General features: G+C 39.6%; 1 protein-coding gene across 1 annotated transcript in view; it reads left to right on the top strand.

Moving 5' to 3' along the window:
• Positions 1 to 26,344, top strand: part of nat10 (N-acetyltransferase 10) — a 78,381-nt gene that overhangs the window by 22,687 nt on the left and 29,350 nt on the right. The window contains exons 5-17 of the mRNA XM_043705512.1: positions 3,491 to 3,552; positions 6,924 to 7,038; positions 7,585 to 7,692; positions 10,516 to 10,649; positions 13,801 to 13,894; positions 14,140 to 14,238; positions 14,380 to 14,516; positions 17,543 to 17,667; positions 18,947 to 19,097; positions 20,125 to 20,221; positions 20,626 to 20,742; positions 21,618 to 21,719; positions 23,573 to 23,647. Of these exons, the coding sequence (XP_043561447.1) occupies positions 3,491 to 3,552; positions 6,924 to 7,038; positions 7,585 to 7,692; positions 10,516 to 10,649; positions 13,801 to 13,894; positions 14,140 to 14,238; positions 14,380 to 14,516; positions 17,543 to 17,667; positions 18,947 to 19,097; positions 20,125 to 20,221; positions 20,626 to 20,742; positions 21,618 to 21,719; positions 23,573 to 23,647 (1,416 nt within the window). The remainder of the gene's footprint in view (positions 1 to 3,490; positions 3,553 to 6,923; positions 7,039 to 7,584; positions 7,693 to 10,515; positions 10,650 to 13,800; positions 13,895 to 14,139; positions 14,239 to 14,379; positions 14,517 to 17,542; positions 17,668 to 18,946; positions 19,098 to 20,124; positions 20,222 to 20,625; positions 20,743 to 21,617; positions 21,720 to 23,572; positions 23,648 to 26,344) is intronic.

The following is a 26,344-nucleotide window of genomic DNA, read 5'->3' as shown; positions in this document are numbered from 1 at the left end:
ACCTATCGCAATTCCAACGCCCCTCCCCCAAGTCCCTCCTCCCTACCTTTTATCTTAGCCTGCTGGACACACTTTCCTCATTCCTAAAGAAGGGCTTATGCCCGAAACGTCGATTCTCCTGTTCCTTGGATGCTGCCTGACCTGCGCTTTTCCAGCAACACATTTTCAGCTCTGATCTCCAGCATCTGTAGTCCTCACTTTCTCCATCTTTTAGGTAGTGCACACTGCTGCTTCTGACCTTCGGAGAGGGTGTATGTTTGTGGATGTCAGGCCAGTCAAGCAGGCAGCTTCCTCCTGGATGTTGTTAAGCTTCTTATTGTTTTTGGAGTTGCACTCACCCAGGCAGTGGGAAGTAATCTATTTCCCTCCTGACTTGAGCCTTATAGATGGTCGGCTGGCTTTGAGGTGTCAGGAGGTGAGTTACTTGCTGCAGGATTCCTCTCCTCTGGCCGACTCTTGAAGCCACTGTATTTACTTTCACGTCAGTTTCTGGTCACTGGTAAATCTCACTGTCTTGATATTGAGGTTTCAGTGATGGTAATGTCATTTAATGTCAAGGGGCAGTGGTTAAGTTTCTCTCTTGGTGATGGTAATTGTCTGATACTCCTGACACCCTTTTGTGGTGGGAATGTTACTTGCCACTTGTCAGCCCAAACCTGGATATTGTCGCGGTCTCGCTGTATTTGAACTTTGTTTCAGTAGTTGAGGAGTCACAAATGGTGTTAAATGTGTAATCAACAGTGATCATACCCACTTCTCACATTAAGATGGAGCGAAAGTTATTGATGAAGTAGTTGAAAACGGTTGGGCCTAGGACACTATCCTGAGGAGCTGTTGCAGACTTGTTCTGGAGTTGAGATGACTGACCAACAACCACAACAATCTTCTTTGATGCCAGTTATAACTTGAATTAATGGATTCTTATTGACTTCATTTCTGTCAAGACTACTTGATGCCGTGCTTGGCCGAATACAGCCTTGATGTAAAGGGCAGACACTCTGACCTCACATCTGGAATTCAGCTCTTTTGTCCATGTTTGAACCAAGGCTGAGTTGGGTCAGGAGCTGATTAGCTCTGGTAGAACCCAATGCTGGTGCTGCTTAGTAGCACTGTTGATGACAGCTTCTATCACTTTACTGGCAATTGAGAGTTGGTCAATGTGGCAGTAATCGGCTGTGTTTGATTTGACCTGCTTTTTGTGTGTAGAAGGTACCTGGGCAATTTTCCACATATTTGGGAAGATGTCAGTGTTGCTGTACAGGAACCGCTTCCCACTGGTGCAGCAAGTTCTGGAGCACATGTTGTCAATAGTATTGATTTTGTATTTATTGTCACATGTATTTTACAGTAAGAATACAATAAAATACCGGGAAAAGCTTTTATTTGTTGTCATGATATGGCGTCAAGTTGAATAATTTTAGAATAAGGGGAAAAAAAGATATGGCTTGAGAAGAGTCCATCAGTTCTGAGCCAGCTTATTGCCTTCAACGACGCCTGCCGTGCCATCCCTCTGCAACTGCTTCCTTGTTATCCACGCTGGACCCAATCATCATTAAAGTCGCAGATCCTTAGGGGCTGTGTTTGCCACTGGGTCATTACTCCTCCACCCCTGCCTGCGATGGACCAACTGATGTCAGAGTCGTGTTCCTTATCACAAGGCTGACCTCATCGATGATGCTGTGGTGCCCTTCTGCCATCACGTCGCCACTGCCGACGCCGGATCCAAACAACAGCGAAGTCACCTATCCTCAGGCACCATCTTTTGCCAACCCTATTTCTGCTGATTCCAGGTCCTGTGCTTGCTTCAGAACGTTGTCAGGACCTATAGCCTTTGCAGAATTCTGTACCTGCAGCTGTATAGTCATAGAAATGTACAGCATGGAAACAGACCCTTCGGTCCAACCCGTAAGTGCCGACCAGATATCCCAACCCAATCTAGTCCCACCTGTCAGCACCGGCCCATATCCCTGCAAACCCTTCCTATTCATATACCCATCCAAATGCCTCTTAAATGCTGCAATTGTACCAGCCTCCACCACTTCCTCTGGCAGCTCATTCCATACACGTACCACCCTCTGCGTGAAAAAATTGCCCCTTAGGTCTCTTTTATATCTTGATATAATATGGAGTGAATCAGATTGGCTGAAGACTGGCATCTATGAAGGAGGTCAAGAGCAGTAATTCACTTGACACCTCTGGCAGATGATTGTTAATGATTGAGGCTTATCTTCTGGAATGATGCGCTGGGTTCCCTCATAATCTTCACTCAAATGCTGCTGCAACTGTGGACCTCTTTCCCTCTGAAGCCTTTGATGGTCATTCATTTGTAAATTGGCTTCCTGCAAAAGCTGCAGTCCAAAGATGTGCAGGTTAGGTGAATTGGCCATGCTAAATTGCCCATAGTGTTAGGTAAGGGGTAAATGTAGGGGTATGGGTGGGTTGCGCTTCGGCGGGGCGGTGTGGACTTGTTGGGCCGAAGGGCCTGTTTCCACACTGTAAGTAATCTAATCTAATCTAATCTAATCTAATCTAATCATCTCAATTGAAGCCAAAATGCATTACACCAGATGGAATAGCAAATATTCTAAGATTTTCATTTAAACATAATTTGATGTAGATATTTTCCATTGGAAATGCCAAGATTTATTGAAAATATCATTCAGTTAATATTCTGATACTTTATTGACTTAAGTTTACAGAGCGTATTCTGTGCCAAATGAGTGCACTAATATAAATCAGTTTTCACATCTCTAGAAATCTCAGTTGTTGAGTGAACAGTTGAGGAAGAAGAACGAAAGACATTCTTCACAACCTTAGCTTGTCCCAATGATATATTTTCTGAATTGTAGTCCATGATGTCATGCCAGGATGTTGGTACATTAAGTAATTTGGAGGAAATCTAGGAATGACTGTTCAAAAGAATATTCTTATTTGGTCGATAGACCTATTCTTGCTGTATTGGATAAATCACCGTGCAACATTGCCAGAATTTTGTTCCTTTACACAAGCAGTTTGTAATGTCCCTGTGTGGTATAGATCATGTTGGAGTTTACTTTGTAGCATTAGACATATGTTAAGGCATGTGGAATCGTTCAGGCTATTTTCAAACATCCTGCATGTTGAATCTTCAGTGCAAAATATTGAGTTGATTTAGCCCTTGTTTCCTTTCTTTTGAAAATCAATTTGGTTGGAAGCAGTCCCAAAGGCAGTCTTGTGTATATATAGCAATTATGCTCTACTTGTTGGATAACCTTTCAAAAGGCTATATTTGAGTTTAATCACATTTCTCTTGTGGCCTCTTGTTCCATATATTTTTGCATCCTTCTCACACTGTATTTTGAGAAGGCAATTTTAGAGTAAGAAGACTGAAATCTATTGCATCCCTTGGAGTGCAACAGCCCAAACTTGTTGATTATTTTGGTAATGACTTTTTGTTTTGTGTTCAACTACTTTTTTCCATGCACCTTTTCTTCTCCATCCTCTATTCAAGGATGTCCATGCTCGATTCAGAACAGAATCACATCAGGATGTGGTTGGCAGATTCAATGAAAGGTAAGATCTCATGAATCAATATTTATGTTCTGTTGAAATGCGCTGCATACTTGGTTTTGCAAGTGGCATTAGGGATTTAATACAGGAACAGCTGGAATGTTACAGGGATAGCTTGAAGAGTTGGTCATCACCTGTTGAAAATATAGAGTTTAAAGGTTTTGCAGGCAGGGAGGGGAAAATTGCCTTGATCATAAATTCTTTCTTTTTAAAAAAAGCCAATATCACAGTAACTGAGTAAGTGAGATGGGCAAACTAATGCTATGACACTCAATGTTATTACAGTTATGAAGCTCTTGATTTATGTTCTTAATTACAAAGCTAAAGAAGAAATCTTTTTATTAAAAGCTTCTATCCCACTGAAGAGGTTTCACATCCAACAACCTGCTCATATTTTGACACCTGTGACCAATTCCATCACAGGAACTCAAAAATTTCACCACACTAAAACCATCAACAACATTCTGAATAAAACTACCAACAAATTCAAAAGGAAAAAGTCAATTTACCCCATCTCTGTGTATTCTTCAAACAAAAATCAGGATCCTGAGCTTGATCAAAAATGAATTAGTAGTTCCTTGCCCATTCCCCATTTGTACCAAGTTTTGTTGAAATTATAACAGAAATTTAATTGAGCTGGATAAAAGCTTTCGAAATTGATGACAATCATGATTTTTCTTTTGCTTGTACACAACATGTATGTGGTGTTTGATGAGGATATGTTTTGTTAACTGAGCTCCGGACAGGATTTGGGCTAATCGAAGTTTGGAGGAGTAACCGAGATTTGAATTTAATGGGAGAGATTTCGGACTGAGTGGTCCTGAACGACCTGGATCATGAATCACGAAGTTTTGTGTGTAGGAACAATAAGTGATGAAGAAGGAATTGTTTATTCCAAGGACAATGGAATATAAAAGTCATGAATTTTTATTGCCTTAATACAAGATGTTGTGAATCCACTTATAGTGGTTATGAAGAAAGACTGAACAGTTTAGACTTGGAGTTTAGACCTGGGTTGGATTTGAGAAGAATGAAAATTGATCTTGAGATTCTCTTCCCTCGTACGTAAGGGCAGCAAAATGGAGCTGAGACCATAAACCAATTAGCCAAGATAGTATTGAATGGTAGAGCAGGCTCAAAGGACCAAAACACTGATCCTCCTCCTCTTTCTTAACTTTCTAAATTGGTTCTCGCCTGTGCAGCTTTAATTATTTTGACTAATTTATGTGGTTATCATCATAACCATGATATTTTAAATAATGTGCTGGTAAAAGGAACAATTTTCTATTTTGAATTGAACTAGGGTAATTGTGACATGTACTCATGTGACTGCAGTGAAAAGTTACAAGTCACTACTTACAGCGCCATCTTAGGTACCTAAGTACTGAATCTTGGCACAAAGCAGTAAAATAAAGAAAATTAAGTTGCAAAGTTAAACATTGCAGTGATTATTACTAAAGGCAGACAAACCCAAAAAAAACAGTTAACAGTTCAACACCACAGACTATAAGCACCTGGCTGTGCTGGGCTCACATTCATCACAAGGGTTCGACCTCCCCTGTTCCGGGCTTGACCTTGCACCTGCTGCCACCATCTCAGGTGAAGCTTCCTGCTCTCGCTGCCGGCTGCCTTGCTTTGTTTGTTCCTGCCCGCACTGCCAGCTGCCTTGGGCTGTATGTTCCTGCTCTCATGGCCGGTCTCGCTGCGATCGACACAGGGAACCTCTCTCGCTGCCATGTTGGACTCAGTATATGTTTGTAAGTTCAGCCAAGTTCAGCTCAGCATAAAGTCTATCTTAAGCCACTGATGAAGCAATGTATTTAACCTCAAGTCGCAATCTTGGCACTTCATAATATAATATATTGTTTTATTTTTGTCATCCATTGTGTTATGATATTAGAATAACAATGATTGAAGTCTACATCATCTTGAAACTGTATAACTTAATTTAACATAGGACTCAAGCGTAGGACTTCCTAACAATTTGAACACAAGTAATAAGTCTATGGGCCATCTTTGCTGCCAAAGTTGGATCTCTTTATAGATCAGTTGTAAATTTTTCAAAGAACGGGAAGGGATCTTCTTGAAACATGTAAAATTTTGACAAGGTTGGGCAGACTGTATGCAGGGATGATGTTCTCCCTGTTCAGTGGGTCCAGAACAAGGGGACTCAATCTTAAGGATTTGCGATAGGTCATTTTGGTCTGAGATGAGAAATTTTTCACTCGATGGTTGATCCTGTGGGAATTCTCTCCCAAAAAACATTGTGGCGGCCATGTCCTTGAATAGGTTTAACTCAGGAAATTTATTTCCTAAGGCTAAAAATGTTGAGGGACATGGGAGAGAGTTGGACTATGACCTTGAGATAGAGGATCAACCATGATCACATTGATTGGTGAAGCCAGTTCAGAGGGCCAAATGACCTCTGCCTGTACTATTTTCAGTGCTTCTTTGCAGAATCTACATTGGAAGGTTTGAGTTTTAGTTAAATATCCTTTATTTTAATAGAGGGAACAAATCTTTCCTGCGAGGGTCCTACAATCATCAGATTTATGCAATATGTTTAATGTAGGAAACTGTCCATAAGTTTTTCAGAGGAATAGTCAGCTAAAAATGGACATTGAATTAAAGTAGGGAATCATAAGAGGTTTGACCAAATAAGTGAATTTTAAAGAGTGTCATAAAAGAGTATCTAGAGTTGAGGAACCAGAGGGCTCTAGTGTGAATTATTCAACATAGGCCTTCAATGGTGAAAGCCCTGATAGTTGTCATCAAGTACAGGACAGAGGATCATGTGGATGGGAGGGGGCTAGAGAAAGAAAGGAGCAAAGAGTGCACAAGGTTAGACTATAACCTGATGTCCTGTGACTTGTGACTATAGTTGAAGCAACATAGGAGACTGGCCTGAGAGCACCAGATTAGTCGAACTGATGTTGATAGAATATGAAAAGGTTTCAGCAACAGGTGCGTTGAGACAGATATAGAAATTGATAATGTCGTGGACTTGATCATCGGAGGTCTTTTTGAGAAAGAGGAAATGGCATTGACTAGCTTGGCGTCAAAAAGTATGCTGAAATTTGAACAACTGACTAAACTATGTAGTGGCTTGTTACCAGGATAGAATTCATGGTGAGGGTAAAAAATCTACCTGGGCAGCAGAAGTACAGCATCAGAATGATACACGTAACATTGAGTTATTAAAAAGATGAATGTTTGAAGTTTGTTAAATGTACAAGGTGTGAAATACGTCAGGCTGAATGAAGAGGAGGTAGTTCTTGACACATTGCTCCTATTTGTTGGCCTCAGTCTAAATGTTTGTCTGTTGAACTGGTTTATTAGTCTCAGTCAGTCTTGTTTGTTAACTTTTTTTTCAGATTCATACTTTCCCTGGCATCCTGCAAGAATTGTGTTGTGATAAATGATCAGCTGGACATACTACCACTTTCGAGCCACATTTCCAACATCAAACCTATTCCACCAAAATCTATGGTGAGTTTTAGAGATCAGAGTGCCATGATGTAGGTGGTTGTTATTGTTAATTACGTATTATTCCTGTAGTTAATAACATGAGATCTCATAGGTTTGCTATAGATTTGAAATTTTACCTGAGGTGGGAATGGTGTTTATTTCTCTTTAGCATATCCTGTATTAAAATTCTCTCAACAACCATCATGTCCAATACTCCAGAACCTCTCCCAGCAACTTTGGAGTTATTTCAATTCTTGTAAAGTTTGAGATTTGACTTCTCGTGCTTCCTGACTCCAGAAATTACTGATTGCTTTCCCTGTGATCCTGAGCCTTGTTCCATTATTCATGAAACCTTCAGGTCCAACAATTCAAAACTCTGAGATCTCATCCCAAAACTGCTGGACCTTACATTCACTTCCTGATGATTTCTGTGCATTTGTAATGCTGATTTGTCAATTTCCCTCGTTACTTCATCAGTTCATTTATGTGGAGAATTTTAGTTGTGTCTTGAAATTAAGCTTCTCATTATCATTCAAATCTGTCATGCATTTGTCTAATTCTTTTCAGGATGAAAGACTAATGCCTCATGAGGTTGAACTGAAAGAACTTAAAGAATCTCTACATGATACACAACCAGTCGGAGTGCTTGTTGATGGCTGTAAAACACTTGATCAGGTAATACAAAAGACTCCAATAGGCTTGCTGTATAGAAAAGTAGAATATTTCTGTTGGATACAAACTGACACTTATGTTTTATTTTATACATTTTTAAGACATGATTTTAATTTTGTAGAGCTGTTTTAAGAACACATAACAGGAAATAGTTTGAGAGGATCATATGCCTTGTTAAACTTGCTTTGTCATTTAGTACAATCATGACTAAATCATAAGCTTTAAGTCGACCTTCCTGCTTACTACCAATATCTCTTAATTCCTGGAGACACCAAAAATCTGCTTACTCTATATTTCCTTTTACCGTGCCCAGAACTCCACAGTTAGGAATATCAAAGATTCGCATCTCTTCGAGTGAAGTAATTTTTTTTAACAAAGTCCTAAATTAGATTAGATTAGATTACTTACAGTGTGGAAACAGGCCCTTCGACCCAACAAGTCCACACCGCCCCGCCGAAGCGCAACCCACCCATACCCCCTACATTTACCCTTTACCTAACACTACGGGCAATTTAGCATGGCCAATTCACCTGACCTGCACATCTTTGGACTGTGGGAGGAAACCGGAGCACCCGGAGGAAACCCACGCAGACACGGGGAGAACGTTCAAACTCCACACAGTCAGTCGCCTGAGGCGGGAATTGAACCCAAGTCTCTGGAGCTGTGAGGCAGCAGTGCTAACCACTGTGCCACCGTGCCGCCCAAAATCAGTTTTTAAGCGGGATTAAAGTCTGCCCTGCCTGCGAGACAGGTAGGATTTTGTCTGGTCCACTATCAGAGGACTGTGACTTCCTTGTTTTAGATTCCCTGATCAGCATAACAATCTCATTAAATGCTTCGAGGAAATTCAACTGTACTGTATTGTGCTGATTCCCATACCTTTAAACCAGTAAGGGCTTTTGTGGCACAGTGGTACTGCGGCCCAGGTGGAAGATCCAACTGCTCCAGACATGGGTAGTAACATCTCTGAACAGACAGTTTCGAAAATATCTTCATCTAACCTGTTAGTGACAAATGATGCAAAAATATTGATGAACTAATTTGGCTGTTGTAGAACTATGTTGACTTGTTTTAATTGTTGTTTGTTAAGGGCTGTTAGTCTGCTTTAATAACATGTTCTGTTTTCCCAACAACTGATGTTAGATTACCTAGCTTGTAGTTGACACTTTTCTCTCCTCTCTTTTGTGGAGAGAAGTGTAACATTTGCCAACTTCCAATCTGATGTGACCAGTTTTTAATCAATAGCATTTTGGAAAATCACAGCTAGTGAATGTCTTGCAATTCCTAATTTCCACCCATATAGATTTCATTTTGTCATCATCTGAGGCTAGATCATTTCTCACTAATGTCCTTATGTCATTCCTTTACTTTCAGGACTGCCCTTCCTCCATGTCATCTATCTGCTTTTCTGAAATATTGTGTACTCTGGAATATTTGATTGAAGTGCATGATTTAAAATGTGTAGAATCTGATGAGCCTTTCCTCTTAATTCGCTCCTGATAAATGTTGAAAATATCATCAGTCTGTATGTTAAACTGCTTAGATCAAGATAAACAATGTGTTAGCATAGAAGTGATCACAACATCAGTTCAAAGCATGTTCATGCACCATGAGGTAGAACATGTACAAAATGCAGGTGGTCTTTTACTGGCTGACTCTCAAAATCTGTATCATTATGTATCATTAGATATTCATAGATTAATCTTGATTTTAAAAGCATCAAACCCAGTCCAGTGGAAGAACAACAGAACAGTACAGTCCCTTTTGCCCTTGATGTTGTGTCGACCTTTTATCCTACTCCAAGATGAAGCTAACCTGCATACCCTTCAATTTACTATCATCCATTTGCCTATCAATGAGTCGCTTACAGTTAAATTCTAAGGATTTATTTAAGTCTTGGCTTTCTTTCTCTGCAATGTTTTTGCAGTCCTTCTTGAAACAGTTTTCGTGGTGTGCGCGTACACTTGAACGGTGTAATTTTCAGAAATAATGAGCCCATACTTCGGTAACTTTAAAACTATCTGCCTGTTCCGTAATAAATCTGAGCTGCTTTATTTATCGTTTCCAGTATGTCCATTGGACTTGTACTGCCTCAAGTAATTTTAAGTAGCCATAACAGTGAGAAATGCCTTAAAGTACAGTGGATGCTGTAGATCTGAACCAAAAACACTATATTGCAGATCAGACTCAGGAGGTCTGGCAGCACAGAGTTATAGAGATATACAGCATGGAAACAGAGCCTTTGGTCCAACTCATCCATGCTGACCAGATATCCCAACTTAACCTAGTCCCATTTATCAGCACTAAACCCTTCCAATTCATATACCCATCCAGATGCTTTTTAAATGTTGTAATTGTACCAGCCTTCACAACTTCCTCTGGCAGCTCATTGCATACACGCATCACCCTCTGCTTGAAAAAGCTGCCCCTTAGGTCCCTTTTACATCTTTCCCCTCTCATCCTAAGCCTATGCCCTCTAGTTCTGAACTCCCCCACCCTGAGGAAAAGAGCATGTCTATTTACCTTATCCATACCCCTCATGATTTTATACATCTCTATAAGGTCACCCCTCATCCTCTGACACTCCAGCGAAAACAAGCCTGTTCAAGCTCTCTCTTTGGCCAAATCTTCCAACCCTGGCAAACAAAGCAGAGTTAAAGTTTCAAGTCTGCTGACACTTCATTGTAACCTCCATATTTCTCAGTGAGGAATATCTTGTTTATTTTGACCAGCAAATTTACCACTTTGCAAAAAGTTATGGGTATGGATGTCTCTGTATTGCCATGTTAACTTTTGTCTGCAAATGAAATGGTTTCACCCTTTTAGGCAAAAGCAGTACTGAAATTCATTGAAGCTATTTCGGAGAAGACGCTTCGGTGCACGGTTACACTAACTGCTGCCAGAGGCCGTGGTAAATCTGCTGCATTGGGACTCGCTATTGCAGGAGCTGTGGCATTTGGGTAAGTATTTAATTCGTAGCTCCACATATCCCTCACTCTATCATTGCAATCCAGTTGAGGGAGCAACCAAGCAACCCCAGGCATAGTTAAAAATGAGGAGTTAACCAGACAAAGCTATAAGATAGGGCGACTTTGTTTCCAGACAGCAGAAGTGCCATGTGGTAGCCAGGCCCAAATGATCTCATAACCAAGTGATCAGATGTAAACAAAGTCATGCCACACCTGGTCATGAAACTAACTAATCAAGTAATTGGGAGTGGAAGCTTCACAAATCTCTCCATTGTCTTGCTACATATCTCAAGCAAAGCTTGACAGTTAGTATTTTTATAACGTTCCAACTGTCAATGCTTATTCTGCTGTCATGTTTCTGGATCATGGAGACCATTGAAATCTTGAGGGTTGAATATCGAAGCTACTGTTTCTAATATGTGAAACCTGTGTATTGTACATTTAATTACTTTTTTAAAATGTTGTACTCTGATGCTACTTAATTATTTTAATATAAAATATATAACAACTTTTTATTAAGTGGCATCTATGCGACCAAGAGTGTATCAATTGATCAAATATTCCAGATATTCGAGATATGCATAATTCCAGTAAACCATGACCAAGCAAAGTTTGAAGACTTCCACATCCCTCAAAAAATCTGTATAAAAATATCAACACACCACCTAAAATCAATACAAAAATACCCAGTCAGTAATAGAAATGTAAAGCAGGGGTATGCACATAACTGTTATACTTTATTTGCAGCATAAATGCTCAAACATCGTGATAGATCATGGTATTTGAGATATATAATTTTTGCTCATTTATCAAAAGTGCCTGTTGATAGAGGGACTGAATTGATTTAGGACTGAATTGAGAAGGAACCTCTTCAACCAGCGGGTTGTTAATCTATGGAATTCCTTGCCCACTGAGGTAGTTGATGCTACTTCAAAAAATGTTGTGGTTCTGTTCGCCGAGCTGGGAATTTGTGTCGCAGACGTTTCGTCCCCTGTCTAGGTGACATCCTCAGTGCTTGGGAGCCTCCTGTGAAGCGCTTCTATGATCTTTCCTCCGGCATTTGTAGTGGTTTGAATCTGCCGCTTCCGGTTGTCAGTTCCAGCTATCCGTTGCAGTGGTCGGTATATAGGGTCCAGGTCAATGAGCTTATTGATTGAATCTGTGGATGAGTGCCATGTTCCTAGGAATTCCCTGGCTCTTCTCTGTTTGACTTGTCCTATAATGGTAGTGTTGTCCCAGTCGAATTCATGTTGCTTGTAATCTGCGTGTGTGGCTACTAAGGATAGCTGGTCATGTCGTTTCATGGCTAGTTGGTGTTCATGGATGCGGATTGTTAGCTGTCTTCCTGTTTGTCCTATGTAGTGTTTTGTGCAGTCCTTGCATGGGATTTTGTACACTACATTGGTTTTGCTCATACACATAGACAAGGAAGAAACCCTGGTCTCATTTGATGTAATGGCACTGTTCATCTCTATCAACAAAACCCTAGCCAGAGAAACAATAGCCAACCTGCTGGACATACAGAACAGACAACAGGACATTGAACCTGTCAACAAAGACTGCATACTCCAACTACTGGACCTGTGCCTCACAACACACTTCACATTCAACAACCAAATATATGAACAAATCAACGGCACACCCATGGGCTCACCCATCTCTGGACTCATAGCAGACGTGGTAATGCAAAGATTAGAACAAACAGTCTTACCGCAAATTCAACCCAAACTTTGGGTCAGATATGTGCATGACACCTTTATAATCATTAAAAACACAGAAATAGAGAACACACACCGGATCATCAACGCCACACTCACAGGAATCCGATTCACTTGGGGTGGTTGCTTTCGTAGTTTAGGACTTGGTCTGTGTGTGTGGCTTTCCTGTATACCTTTGTGGTGAATTCTCTGTTTGGTGTTCTCTGTACAGGAAAGCCACACACACAGACCAAGTCCTGAACTATGAAAACAACCACCCCAACACACACAAAAGAAGTTGCATCAAGGTACTATTCAAAAGGGCCACAACACACTGCAGTACACCAGAACTGCAAAAAGAGGAAGAAAACCTATACAATGTATTTGCCAAAAACAGATACCTGCGCAATTTCATCAACAGAGGCCTAAAGGAAAGACAACGGAACGAGGACATGCCGCAACCCAAAGGACTAGCTACACTACCATACATCAAGAGCATTTCCGAACTGACAACCAGACTACTACAATCACTAGGAATCATAACAGCACACAAACCAACAGCCACTCTCAGACAACAACTCACCAGAACGAAGGACCCGATACCCAGCATGAGCAAAACCAATGTAGTGTACAAAATCCCATGCAAGGACTGCACAAAACACTACATAGGACAAACAGGAAGACAGCTAACAATCCGCATCCATGAACACCAACTAGACACGAAACGACACGACCAGCTATCCTTAGTAGCCACACACGCAGATGACAAGCAACATGAATTCAACTGGGACAACACTACTATTATAGGACAAGCCAAACCGAGAACAGCCAGGGATTTCCTAGAGGCATGGCACTCATCCACAGATTCAATCAATAAGCTCATTGACCTGGACCCTATATACCGACCACTGCAACGGATAGCTGGAATTGACAACCGGAAGCGGCAGATTCAAACCACTACAAATGCCAGAGGAAAGATCACAGAAGCGCTTCACAGGAGGCTCCCAAGTACTAAGGATGTCGCCTGGACAGGGGACAAAACGTCTGCGACACAAATTCCCAGCTCGGCGAACTGAACCACAACAATGAGCACCCGAGCTACAAATCTTCTCACAAATTTTGAACTTCAGAAAATGTTTTTAAAGCTAAGGTAGATTTGCTTTTGAACAATAAAGGAATTCAGCGATACGGTGAGAGCACGGCTTAGTGGATCTGAAGCCACAAAAAGATCAGCGATGATCTTAGTAAATGGCGAAGGAGGCTTGAAGGGCCGATGGCCTAGTCCTGCTGCTAATCCTCATGTTTATGTCTGTAAGGTGCCAGTTAAAACAAACTTGCTGTAACTTGGAAAAAGAATGCAAAACAACTTTTAAGTTGGAAATTTTCAGATTATTTTAGCTATTGGAAATGAATATGTCTTATGCATGTGTTTGCTATCTTTGTAGATATTCTAATATCTTTGTCACCTCACCAAGTCCGGACAACTTAAACACCCTGTTTGAATTTGTTTTTAAAGGATTTGATGCATTACAGTATCAGGTAAGAGAGTAAACGTACCTGAAAAATTAATCATTTTTTCTCTTAAGTCGCTAATAGTATATATGTACAGTATAATACTTGCATATGTATCATTGAGTGATGTTTGAAAATAGGTCCTGTTCCTTTTCCATGATATGTATTTGATTTGTTCATTGCAGTTGTCAAGTGATCAACCATTTATATTGCTTAAAAGAAAGTTAATTTTTCTCCATGAGGGCATGTTTAACATTTCTTGGGTCTTTCAGGAACATTTAGACTATGAAATAGTTCAGTCCTTAAATCCGGAATTCAACAAAGCTGTGGTTCGCGTTAATATCTACAAGGAGCACAGGCAAACCATCCAGGTAAAATGGTACTTCTCAAATGTTACTCCTTATTGTGCTGTAAACATAACTGGGGAATGAACGTCTATGTAGTTCTGTTTGTTGAACGTGAATATGTCGAGTGAAATAATGCCACCTCGCGTTTCTCTTCTCCCTTGTCAGTACATCCACCCTGCAGATGCAGTTAAACTGGGCCAGGCTGAGCTGATGGTAATTGATGAGGCAGCTGCCATTCCCCTCCCATTGGTGAAGAAACTGCTGGGCCCATATCTTGTCTTCATGGCCTCTACCATTAATGGGTACGTGGTTACAATTCAGACTGAAGTCCAGTGGAAGCTGGAGGAACAGCTGGTCATTTTATTGTGTGCTTTACAGCCTTCAGAGGCAAAATTGAGTACAACAATTTTAAACCTCAATATCTGTCTCCGTTTTGTTTCATTTTGGCTTTTACTTTGTTTCAATTCTCATTTAATTGTTCCATTATCCTTCCCTTTGGCTAGGACTATGCAACCTTCAGTCATTTCATTTTCCTGCTCTTCACACTATCAGAGAGCTACCCTTTTGTTCTTAGTCCCATTCCATCCTCCCTATTTCTAGGGGAACGGTGTTACTGGGGCTGGGGAAGAGGATCTGATGTTGGAATACACGCCACTTTCCTGTGTTTACAATCTCTGAGTTGAGAGTGGAGTGAGTGGAATCGTGGGGAATCCTTCTGGTGATGCTATTCTCCCTGAAGCTCATAATTAGACCCACAAACTGTAGTTCACAGAAGTAAGGCAAATCAGGGCTGAAGTTATACACTTAATGGGCAGTATTGCCGATCGAAGAGACCTTGGACTGCTGGTTCATCGTTCCTTGAAAGTAGAATTGCAGGTAGACAGAATAGTGAAGAAGACTGTGGTACACTTCCCTTTATTGGTTAGTGCATTGAGTATAGGAGTTGGGATGTGGTGCTGGAAAAGCATAGCAGGCTGCATGGTCTGCTGTGCTTTTCCAGCACTGCACTCTCGACTCTGATCTCCAGCATCTGCAGTCCTCACTTTCTCCTATCGAAATTGGGATGTCAAGTTGTAGCTGAACAGGACATTGGTTAGGCCACTTTAGAATATTGTGTTCAGTTCTGGTCTCCCTGCTACAGGAAAGATTTTGTTAAACTTGAAAGGGTACATAAAAGATTTACAAGGATGTTACCAGGGTTGGAGGGTTTGAGCTATTGGGAGGGGCGTTTTCCTTCGAACGGGGCGTTTTCCTTCGAACATTAGAGGCTGAGGGGTGACTGTATAGAGATTTATAAAATCATGCAGGGCATGAATAGGGTGAATAGTCAACGTCTTTTTCCCAGGGTAGGGCACTCCTAAGCTACAGAAGAAAGGTTTAAGGTGAGAGGGGAAAGATTTAAAAGGGACCTGAGGGTGACTTTTTCTTGCAATGTGCTTGTAAAAAAATGAGCTGCCAGAGAAAGTGGTAGAGGCTGGTACAATTACAACATGTAAAAGGCACCTGGGTGGGTAAATGAATAGGAAGGGATATGGAGGATTTGGAGGGATATGGGCCAAATGCTGGCAAATGAGACTAGATTAATTTTGGATATCTGTTCAGCATGAACAAGTTCGACGAAGGGTCTGTTTTCGTGCTGTGTAACTCTATGACCGAGTCCTCACTACAGAAGGCACCCCTAAATCCTGGGCTCACCTCTTCTCTCCCCCCCCCCCCCCAAGAGTCTGCCAAACATGATTTCTATGCCTACAAGGGCGTTGTGGCAGTGCTGAGCTGCTGGCCCTTCAATTGGCTGGCAGCTGTCTGGACTGGGACTCCTGCAGCAAATAGATAAATTTTCCCAAAGGCTACAAAATCTCTCTGGGAGTCTGCAAAAACAAAGTTAGGTAGGTTTTTGGTCAACAGATGAGTCAGGGTGTGTGGCAGGGGAACATAGTTCAAGCCCACAAGGACAGCAATCATGATCTTATTGAATAGTAGGGTAGCTTTAAATGGCATTTCATATGGTTTTGAGATTTTAAAAAGCCAAAGTGGGATTGTCTTGGCTTTCCATCCTGCCAGTAAGGTGTAGTCTCGGAGTTTAGCAATGTTTGTGTCAGGAAATCACAGAATTGTTATGAAGCTGATGGAGGTCATTTGGTCCATCATGCTGGCACTGGCTGCTCAAAGAATACTATGACCTATTAGCGTTCTTCTGTCCCCTTCCTTCTATTCAAATAATCATCTATTTCCCTCTTTAACATCTCAATTGATTCTGCATCCTGCACACTTCCAGGGAATGCACTGCTGATCTGAACCACTTACGTCACAAAGTATTTTTTTCATTTAACATTTGCAACATTTGCAAATGATTTTGAATCTGCACCCAACTATTGTCAATCCTTTTATAAGAATAAACTATTTCCCCCATCTATTCTGACAAGACCTCTCATGATTTTGAAAACTCATATCTAATTTCCTCATAGCCTTATTTTATATAAGGAGTACAGTACCCTCCTCCAATTTATTCTCTCAACCAAAATTTCTCATGAAACCATTTTTGTAAATCTTTTCTCCACATTCTCCACTGTAATCCTTCCTAATCGACAATGTGTGATACCCAGAACTGTGTATGATATTCTATCTGAGACCTAACTAGTATCATATCAGCATAAGCACTTGCTCTTCGACTGTGTGTTAATAAAGACCAGGATACTGTATGCTTTATTAACCATTCTCTCCACCTGTCCTGTCACCTTCAGTGATTTTCTTTTGCACATATACACCCAGGTCTGTCTACTCCTGCATTCCCTGAAGTATTGAATCCCTGATTTCATGTTGTCGATCCATGTTCTTATCACTAACGAGCATTACCTTGTACTTCTCTGCATTGAACTTGATGTACCGCCTAGCTGCCTACTCCCCTAACTTGTCTGTGTCATTTTGAAGTTTGACACTTCAAAACTCTTAAATTACAATGCTTCCGAGTTCCATAACATTGATCCTGACACTCCAGGATCCACGTCTTTGATATGCATCAAGGAAAATAAGGGTGCCAGTACTGACCCCTGGTGAACTCCACGACAAATCTTTTTCCGAGTCGACAGAAATGCATCAGTTAATATACTCTGTTACCCTGTTACTCAGCCAATATTGTAATCACTGAAGATTGATAGCAAACTACTAGGATGTCCTGGTTTAGTTTGCTTTGTTAATTTCTTAAAACCTAGAATTTCAAAGTTTACTGAAAGGCTGAACGATTCATAATAAACTCCAGCAAGACTCTTTATTTCATGTTCGAGTATTGTAAAACTATCTTACCCTGAATTTTGAATTCTGTCTGTTTCAGGTATGAAGGGACAGGTCGTTCACTGTCTTTAAAACTGATCCAGCAACTGCGCCAACAAAATGATCAGAGCCAAATCACCATGACTGCAGAGAATAAAGTCACTTCCACCGCGAAACTCAGCACAGGTATTGAAGCTGTCTTTGCCTGTTTCGTAGCTCTTAATCATTTCATCTAGCATTCATTTCCATTAATAAAAGGAACTAATCTTTGGGTTATTGCAGTGCCTTGCATGAATAGTCTAATTTGTTATTTTTCTAATTTTGTTTGTGTCTCCACCCCGATGGAAAGAGTATGCTGGGAACAAAGTCCAGTTATTCTACAACTCATTACAAATGTATTAATGATCTTTATTGAAATATGCAAGATTCTTAGACGGCTTGACAGGGTGGATGTGGTAAAGTTATTTCCCTTTGGGAGAGTCTCAGACCAGAGAATATAACCTGAGTAAAGATATGCCCATTTCAGACAGAGGTGAAGGGGATATTATTCTCAGAGGGTAGTGGATCTGTTGAATACTCCACCTTTTAGGGCTGTCAAAGTTGAGTTGTTAACATTCAGGGTTGAGATACATGGACTTTTAATCAGTAAGGGAATTGAGGATTACATGGGGATAAGGCAAGAAAGTGGAGTGAAGGATTATCAGTTCTGCTATGATCTCATTGAATGGTGGAGAAAACATGATGGACCGAATGGCCTGCTTCTCCCAAGTAATCTTGCTTTATTAAGTTGGACCGGCAAATTTTGTGTAGAGAGTTTTAACCTGTGAATTTATTCTTAAAATAAAATCCTGTGTTGAGTGCTTTGAAGGAACTTGGTAATTAATCTATTATATTACATGGAGAAAAGCAGACCTGCTTTGAGGTATTTGTAGCACATCTATTTTTTTTCGTAACTAGGCTTAATATTGCTGGTTTTGTTGCAAAACCTGTAGGTTTGCCGATTTTATTTTCTGAGCATGCTGAGTTCTGAATTTTTTGTGTATTTTTATGGCTTGCTAAATTCGACAAACTGACCACACATTGCTGCAATGCAGCACAACGATAGCTAGTGATGTATTATTGTGATTACGAAGTGAATTTATGCTGAGGTGAGCTGGATATTCCTAGAGCTGCACTATTAGAGTCATACAGTTATACAGCAAGGAAACAGATGCTTCGGTCCAACAAGTCCATATCGACCATGTTCCCAAAGTAAACAAGTCCCATTTGCTTGCATTTGGCCATTGTTGAGCAAAGTTGCAATGTAGCTGGTGGTAGATTCAAATGCAACAACTTCGAAACTGTAATTACTGGTTTGCTTAAAGCTCTTCCATGAGATGTGATGGAAACTACATGATATGAAGCATGCATTTCCGGTGCGGCGAGTTAGTCACATGTTAACGAGGCCATCTTTTTTTTACTACAGTACGGACCCTGCATGAAGTTTCTTTGCATGAGGCAATTCGATATGCTCCTGGAGATCCAGTGGAGAAGTGGTTGAATGATCTGCTGTGCTTAGACTGTCTGAACATTAGTCGAATCATTTCAGGCTACCCTCTCCCAGAGTTGTGTGATCTGTATCCACCAGCCTGTAAATATTTGCACGGTTCGAGTACCAATACCCTTGATAGTTAAACTTCAGGATTAATCAGAATGGTAATCTCTGGAATTAATTTTCTCAAATTTCTCTGAAGTATGTTGAAATATATCTGCTGCATTTACGTCCAAGCTGCTGAGTGAGCTGGGTTTTCTGGTCATCTAAGCGCGAATACTTATTCTTGAAGGTTTTGATTTTGAGGCATCATGGATATTCTAGATGAGGCACATGAAAACTGTGTTTGTTAGTGGTAATGACTTGCAAATAAATGTCTCATCCCAGGACTATTTTTGGATCTAGTGCCAAATGCTACCTAAAACTATTAAATATTAAATTTAAAATTTAACAAGATGAAATTTAAGAAGTTCATTCATGAGATGAGTGTCACTAGCTGGGAAAGTCTTTTTTTGCCCATCCCTAGTTGCCTTTCTTTTCTTTAAAGGGAACTTCTGTATTTTAATAAGGGAAATTTACAAGAATTCCACTTTTATAATATGACATTATCCTGAGGATTGCTGACTTTCTGTCATCAATTCTGCCAGCATACAAAGATTGTTAGAATGGATACACAAGAGACCTTGAAACTAAGCATGCTACATAGTGAATTGTTTTTGTCCACTTGGATCCAGAACTTGAAATGGAAAATCCAAGTAGCAGCAGACAAAATTGAGTCAATGTGCTTGTGCATTTGCATATCTGGAAGTTACCAATGTTATTATCGCTTAAACTTCACTTTGAAGGCTTGTTCCTGCTTGTGGTGATAGTGCTTTGCAATGTATTTTAAGTTTTCAGATGTTTTAAATTCAAATAGGGTAAGACAGTGTATGCTGAGAATTGATTTGTTCTAATTTTGTGGGTTGGATCTGTTGGCCTCCTTTGGATTCTAAAACTACCACTAGTTTTAACACCTGGAAGTGGATCCTTGATAAATCACTGGGACAAGTTGTAACCTTTACTAAAACTAAGATTTGAAAGTTCATAGTTTCTTACCTTAACTGCTGATACAGCTACTACGTGAAAAGGGACACGTTGTTCTGTTACCATAAAGCATCTGAGACCTTTCTGCACAGATTGATGTCTCTCTATGTGGCATCCCATTACAAGGTGAGGCTGTGCGTTGTAACCTGATGTTCTAACTCTTACAACAATAAAAGTTTTAATAATGCTTTTGTTTGCATCAAGGAAATGCATGTTTAAATATAATTGCTGAAGCTATATTTTTGTAACAATTTTGTTTTTTTTCTTATGATTATTCTAACCAATTACAATCACAAAAGTGAGCATTGTTTTAAAAAAAATCCTGCAAAGCTTGGGTATGTACTTTGAGTCGTAAACATTGTGTCCAAAGTAAACATTTTCTATATGATTACCGAACAATGTATTTGCTGTAAAAAAAAAAAGGTTGCCAAGGGTTTCACTACATTTAAAACACCTTTTTAATTGTTCACTGCATGTGAGTCCATTGTGATAAAAAGTTTTGTTATTTTTACAAAATTAAATCTTCACAGAATAGCCCCAATGACCTTCAGATACTTTCCGATGCTCCTGCTCACCATCTTTTCTGCCTGTTACCCCCTGTGCAACCTACTCAGAATTCACTGCCAGAAGTACTTGCTGTCATACAGGTAAGGAAGATGAGAGCTGTTGAATAACATACCTACAAGTTAAGGATATCCAACTAAAAGCTGCAGGGACAAATTTTCATTCAGTTTCAGTCTTTTGATTATCTTAGATAATTGACGGTGTGAAAATGATTTTCTGATATGCTGGAAGTCATGTGTAGAATTTTTTAGCTGTGATTTTCACTGACACTAAAGTTCATGCAGACATGTTAAGCATTTGTACAACAAATGCAATTTGACCTCAGTCATTATTTTTCAGTCAAAAGGACATGGCAAAGGTAAGGATTTTTTTTTCAGGATGTTAAAGATTTGTAAATGAAATAAGCTCATAGCATTTGCATTAATTGCCCAGTTCAGTTGATAACAGGAGAATATACCTTTCGGGGTTCCTTGGGAAGCTGGCGCAAAGGTTTAAAGGGATGCGTTTACTTAATTTATATTCTTTATAGATACAACTTCTATGCGGGATCAAGAAATAGTAATGAATAGAATTTGAATTATTTTACGAAAGTTAATTGGGATGTGAAACATTAAAAAGGAGGGTAGGTGGAACATCGTCCTTTTTGGCCTGCTGCAGATATTACTTGCAATCTGATTCAATTGTTTGGTTATCTGTCTGAGGTGTCATCTTGCATTGACCATGTTGTCTTTTGTTGACCGTATAAAATACGGATAACCGTGATTTCAGCTTTGGAAGCATTAAGTGTGATTTCTAAAAGACTGCTTCACCTCTGCGTGGTTTCAATTAACTGATGTGAAGCACTTCAAAGATGAGTGCATGTTGGTATTTTGAGAAATACTGTAAAACTCGCCTTCTAAAGATCCTTCTCAGGAGCTGATAATGGAAGTGTAAGCCATCTTTTCTTTGACCTTGTCAGGTGGCCCTTGAAGGAGAGATCTCGCGTCAGTCTGTTATGAACAGCCTCTCTCGTGGGAAGAAAGCATTTGGAGATCTGATTCCATGGATTGTGTCAGAACAGGTAGGATAGTGATACGGTGTGTGTGATGCTTGTCTATTCCGAGCAGATATGCATCATGGCTTACTGTTTTCAAAAAAGTCAGAATATCAAGGACATTTTCGATAGAAACAGAAATATGCCGTTTGGCCCCTCAAGCCTCCTCTGCCACTCAGTTGGACAAAACCTATCTTCAAATTCTGCTACACCTTCCTGACCTCTGTCTCACTTGTTTGATTGCTTTAATAATCGAAGATTGTCAGTCTCTTGCACTTGAATACATAAAACTGAAAATCCACAATTCTCTATTGTACAGAATTCCAAACTGACCACTCTTTGAAAACACTTCTCTTCAGCCCAGACCTTAAAAGAAAGAAAACTTTCCTCAGACTCCAAGTTTCTGACACCACAGTCAAGGGAACATCTTTGCAACTTCTGCTGTGTAAAACCCTTAAGAGTTATCTCCTTTTCAATGAGATTACTTGTCATTCTTCTGAACTAAAAAGAATGTAGGCCTACTGTAATCAACCACTCAAACACCATTCTTCACCCCAGGAATATGTCTCATGAACCTTGTGACCATTGATGAACAGCATGTGGCTTCCTTACTTCCTTTGAGGGCAAAACCATGTGCAGTACTGCAGATATAATTTCACCAAGACTGCATACAATCTTAGTAAGAGCCACCACAGTTAGGTTAGAACCCGTCGTAATAACACAGAATTTATTTGCCGTTCTGCTTTCATGCTTGTGTTGTTTTTTACATTTTTGCATGCATTGGACTTTTGTGCTTTTGTACATTTTTGTCTATCTTAAGTATGATTACTAATGAGGTGCCAAATTTATTTCTTGGTCTGGCTAAGAGTCAGACCTTTTATTTTGTTTCAAGTAGAGATAGTTTGAGATCCCTACTACTTTCTCAGAGTTAAGTCACAAGGTTCCAGAGTTTTGGTTATTGAACAAACTAAACCTTACTACACTATGTTAGAACAGCAACACATATTCTCCAACTAATACTCTAACATCCAGGAATACCATGCGATAGATCTAAATGTGGTCAAACACCTTACAACATATCAAATGGGAACTGTGATCAAAACAAATCTCATTGATCTCTCAGCAACCCACCCACTTCATGGATTTAAAGCTTTTATTTATTGAGACATGGATTATATTATTCTATGCCTCCCAACAACTTGCCTTTCAATTTGCTTCTTTATATTTAAGCACAGGGGAGTCCCCAATTAATACCAATCCCATTAATACAATTAACATGCAAGTTATATGCCATTAACACAGATTCCTTTGAATTCTAATGCCAGAGTTTAATCTTTTTTTAATCTGCTTTTTCTCCCAGTGGGGAGAACACTTCATTTCTTCACGGTAGATTCATCTGTTATGTCCTTGCCGACTCACTTAACCTATTTGAACTATTTTGCAACCTTCTTGCACTGACTGTTATTTTTCTTTCTAATTTTATATTGTAAGCATACGTGGACAAATTATACAGTTCCTCATTAATAAATTGATCACAATTGTGGCTGATGATCCAGCACTGATCCCCCCCATATCCTTCACAGGTTGCAGATATGTTAACATGGAGATTATCTCAGTCAAGCTAGTCCTGATTTTGTTCTGCATTAACAAACGAGCAGTTTTCATGTTGGCCTTGGTACAGCAGTTGGGGAGGGGATAGACATTTTGCTCTGGCAACATATTGTCTTTACCCATTAATTTATTTTGAAACTTGTGTTATCTATTAGAAGATGTAATTGTGATATTCAAAATGGAGGTAATTTTAACTTTAATTAACTGATTCATCTTCTCTGTGGATCTCTTAGTTGTTGTAATTAACTGAGTACTTTTTTCAAATCTAGTTTCAGGATCCAGACTTTGGAAGCTTGTCTGGAGGGCGCATTGTCCGAATTGCAGTCCACCCAGATTGCCAAAGGGTAAAACAAAAAGTCTTTGACCTTTTAAAGGAAGAATATTAAAATATGCTGATTTATATAGTCATGCGCTACTCTCAAATCTGCTGCTATGTAATAACTAATAAGCGATGCTGACTGAATATGAATGCAACATTTATTTTTGAAAGTAAATTTGCTTTTGTGCTGAAAAGTTGCTACCTGGAAATTGAGTTTGGGGTTTTGCTTTTGGCAGGATGGGGTTAATTGCAATATCAGAAACATGATTGAGCATCATAGTGGGTTATACATACTGTCAACTATCAGAACTGTTTAAATTTAACCCTTATTAACACAACAGAGCTGCAGAACAGATAATGAGAGTTAAGAGTTCACCCTATTAGCAGTCAATGATGTGGGACTGAATCATGGCCCAAACCACATTCTTGTGAGCGAGCTGGAAAACTATTGAATTACTAATCATACTTCCTAGATTTTCATGTTTAACTGCACATATGCAAAGATGGAAACTCTCTGCAATTTGGTTGTCATTGCAACTGGAAATCTGGCCACTCTCACTGATCTCTATAGAGACGAGGACAGATTTTGACTTAGCAACGTAAAACTATCCAGGCATATTCTGCTACAAGAGTATATCTTGGTATCGTGGGATGTGATGGAAACAGCCTCCAATTCTCTGCCTTGAATTTGTTCCACCAGTGTCCATTTGTCTTCTTGGCAAATCACTTGTTTTGTCTCTCTTTCAAAATCAAGTATTATGCTCGCAGAGCGTAAAGTACACTTGTCTCTGTAGTTCTTATCATGTAATTTAATATTTATAAATAAGTATGTTTGTGCTTCTGTCACACTGCATAGATTCTGAAATCCAAATGATTTCTACATCCCTGGTTAGTTTTATGTTGCTAAGTTCAAATTTGTTCCAGTCTCTTTACAGAGATCAGAGTGAGTGGCCAAATTTGCAGTAGCAATGACAACCAAATTGCTGAGAATTTCTGGTATTTGCACATGTGCAGTTGAATATGGAAATCCTGGAAGTATAATTAGTAATTCAATATTTTTTCATAGGATACACTTTTGAGGTTCTCCTGAAGAGTGCCATCAATTGGAACCCATTGCAGTGGCAAGAACTTCATCTAACATTGTCTTCCTTCAGTTTTAGAAAACTTGGGAAGAGTTGTGCTTTATTGAAGTGTATCTGAGTTTTTTTTAAAGCTATAATTATGATTACAGCTGAAAATGCTTTATAGATGTGGAAAAAAAGAACTAATTTGTGTTTGTGCAAAGTATGGTTTGTCCATATGTTTTTTAAAAAGTGATTATGAAAAATTAAATTTTTCATAAATTTTGAAATTTAATTTTTAAAAATTATTTGGCAAATAATGCTTTTGTTTCAGCCTCTTCCTTAATTCTATACACATGTCCTAATCATTTATTTCACTGTTTGTATTAAAAAAAAGTTAAACAGTTGTGGTTTTTAATTGTGCAGACTGAGAGAACATTACAATGTGATTGGCTTCTCGTTCTGAGATTTTGTTGTTGAATACCTGGAGATTCATAGAACATAGGACAGTACAGGCCCTCGATGCTGTGCTGACCTTTTATCCTACCCTAAGATCAAGATAACCTACATACCCTTCATTTTACTATCATCCATGTGTGTATCCAAGAGTTGCTTAAATGTCCCTAATGTATTCGGCTCTTCCACCACTGCTAGCAGTGCATTCCACGCATTCTCTGTGTAAAGAACCTACCAATGACATCTCCTAAACCTTTCTCCAATCACCTTACAATTATGACCTCTTGTGATAGCTATTTCCACCTTGGGAAAAAGTCTCTGCCTATCCACTATCTATGCCTCTCATCATCTTGTAAACCTCTATCAAGTCACCTCTCATCATTTTTGCTCCAATGAGGGAGCTAGGGCTTTTCTCAGCCTTTCTTCATAAGACTTGCCCTCCAATCCAGGCAGTATTCTGGTAAATCTCCTCTGCGTCTTCTCAAAAGTTTCCACATCCTTCAGAGAATGAGGCAACCAGAACTGAACACAGTATTCCAAGTGTGGTCTAACCAGGGTTTTATAGAGCTGAAGCATAACCTCACGGCTGTTAAACTCAATCCCCTTGCTAATGAAAACCAACACACCATACGCCTTCCCAACAACCTTATCACCTTGGATGGCAACTTTAAGGGATTTCTGAATGTGGAACCCAAGATCCCACTATTCCTCCACACTGCCAAGAATACTGTGATCTGCATTCAAATTTGACCTTCCAAAGTGAAGTTGCCAGATCTCTCTTGTAGCTTTCTTTGAAGTCATTGACAAGCATGGTTGATTTACTGCTGACCTCAAAGTTACAGTCACCTGTTTTCCTTGTGGTTGTAAGGGTGGTATTTAAACTGGTACGTATAACCCACCACGATTCACAGTCATGGTTTTGAACCCATACAGCCAGAGGAGGACTTCTTCCACAAGAGTTACCGGTTCATTTATATTAGGAAAGTGTGCCTTCAATAATTGTGTTGAGCCTTCAGATATTCAATTAAATTAAAACTTTCAGCAGTAAAACAGGAGAACTCATTTTAATTGACTGTTCAAATTTAATGCAAGTGTAAATGATACAGTTTTTGATATACTGTGGTGGGCAAAAAACTTCTAAGCATCAATTGCAATCAAATTTTAAGTACTATATATAATAATCCATCAAAGTCTGTTGTTCCTTC

This window comes from Chiloscyllium plagiosum, chromosome 16 (assembly GCF_004010195.1).
Source record: "Chiloscyllium plagiosum isolate BGI_BamShark_2017 chromosome 16, ASM401019v2, whole genome shotgun sequence".
Classification (NCBI taxonomy): Eukaryota; Metazoa; Chordata; class Chondrichthyes; order Orectolobiformes; family Hemiscylliidae; genus Chiloscyllium; species Chiloscyllium plagiosum.
The sequence above is the reverse complement of the archived record's forward strand: the minus strand, read 5'-3'. Positions and strand labels throughout refer to the sequence as shown.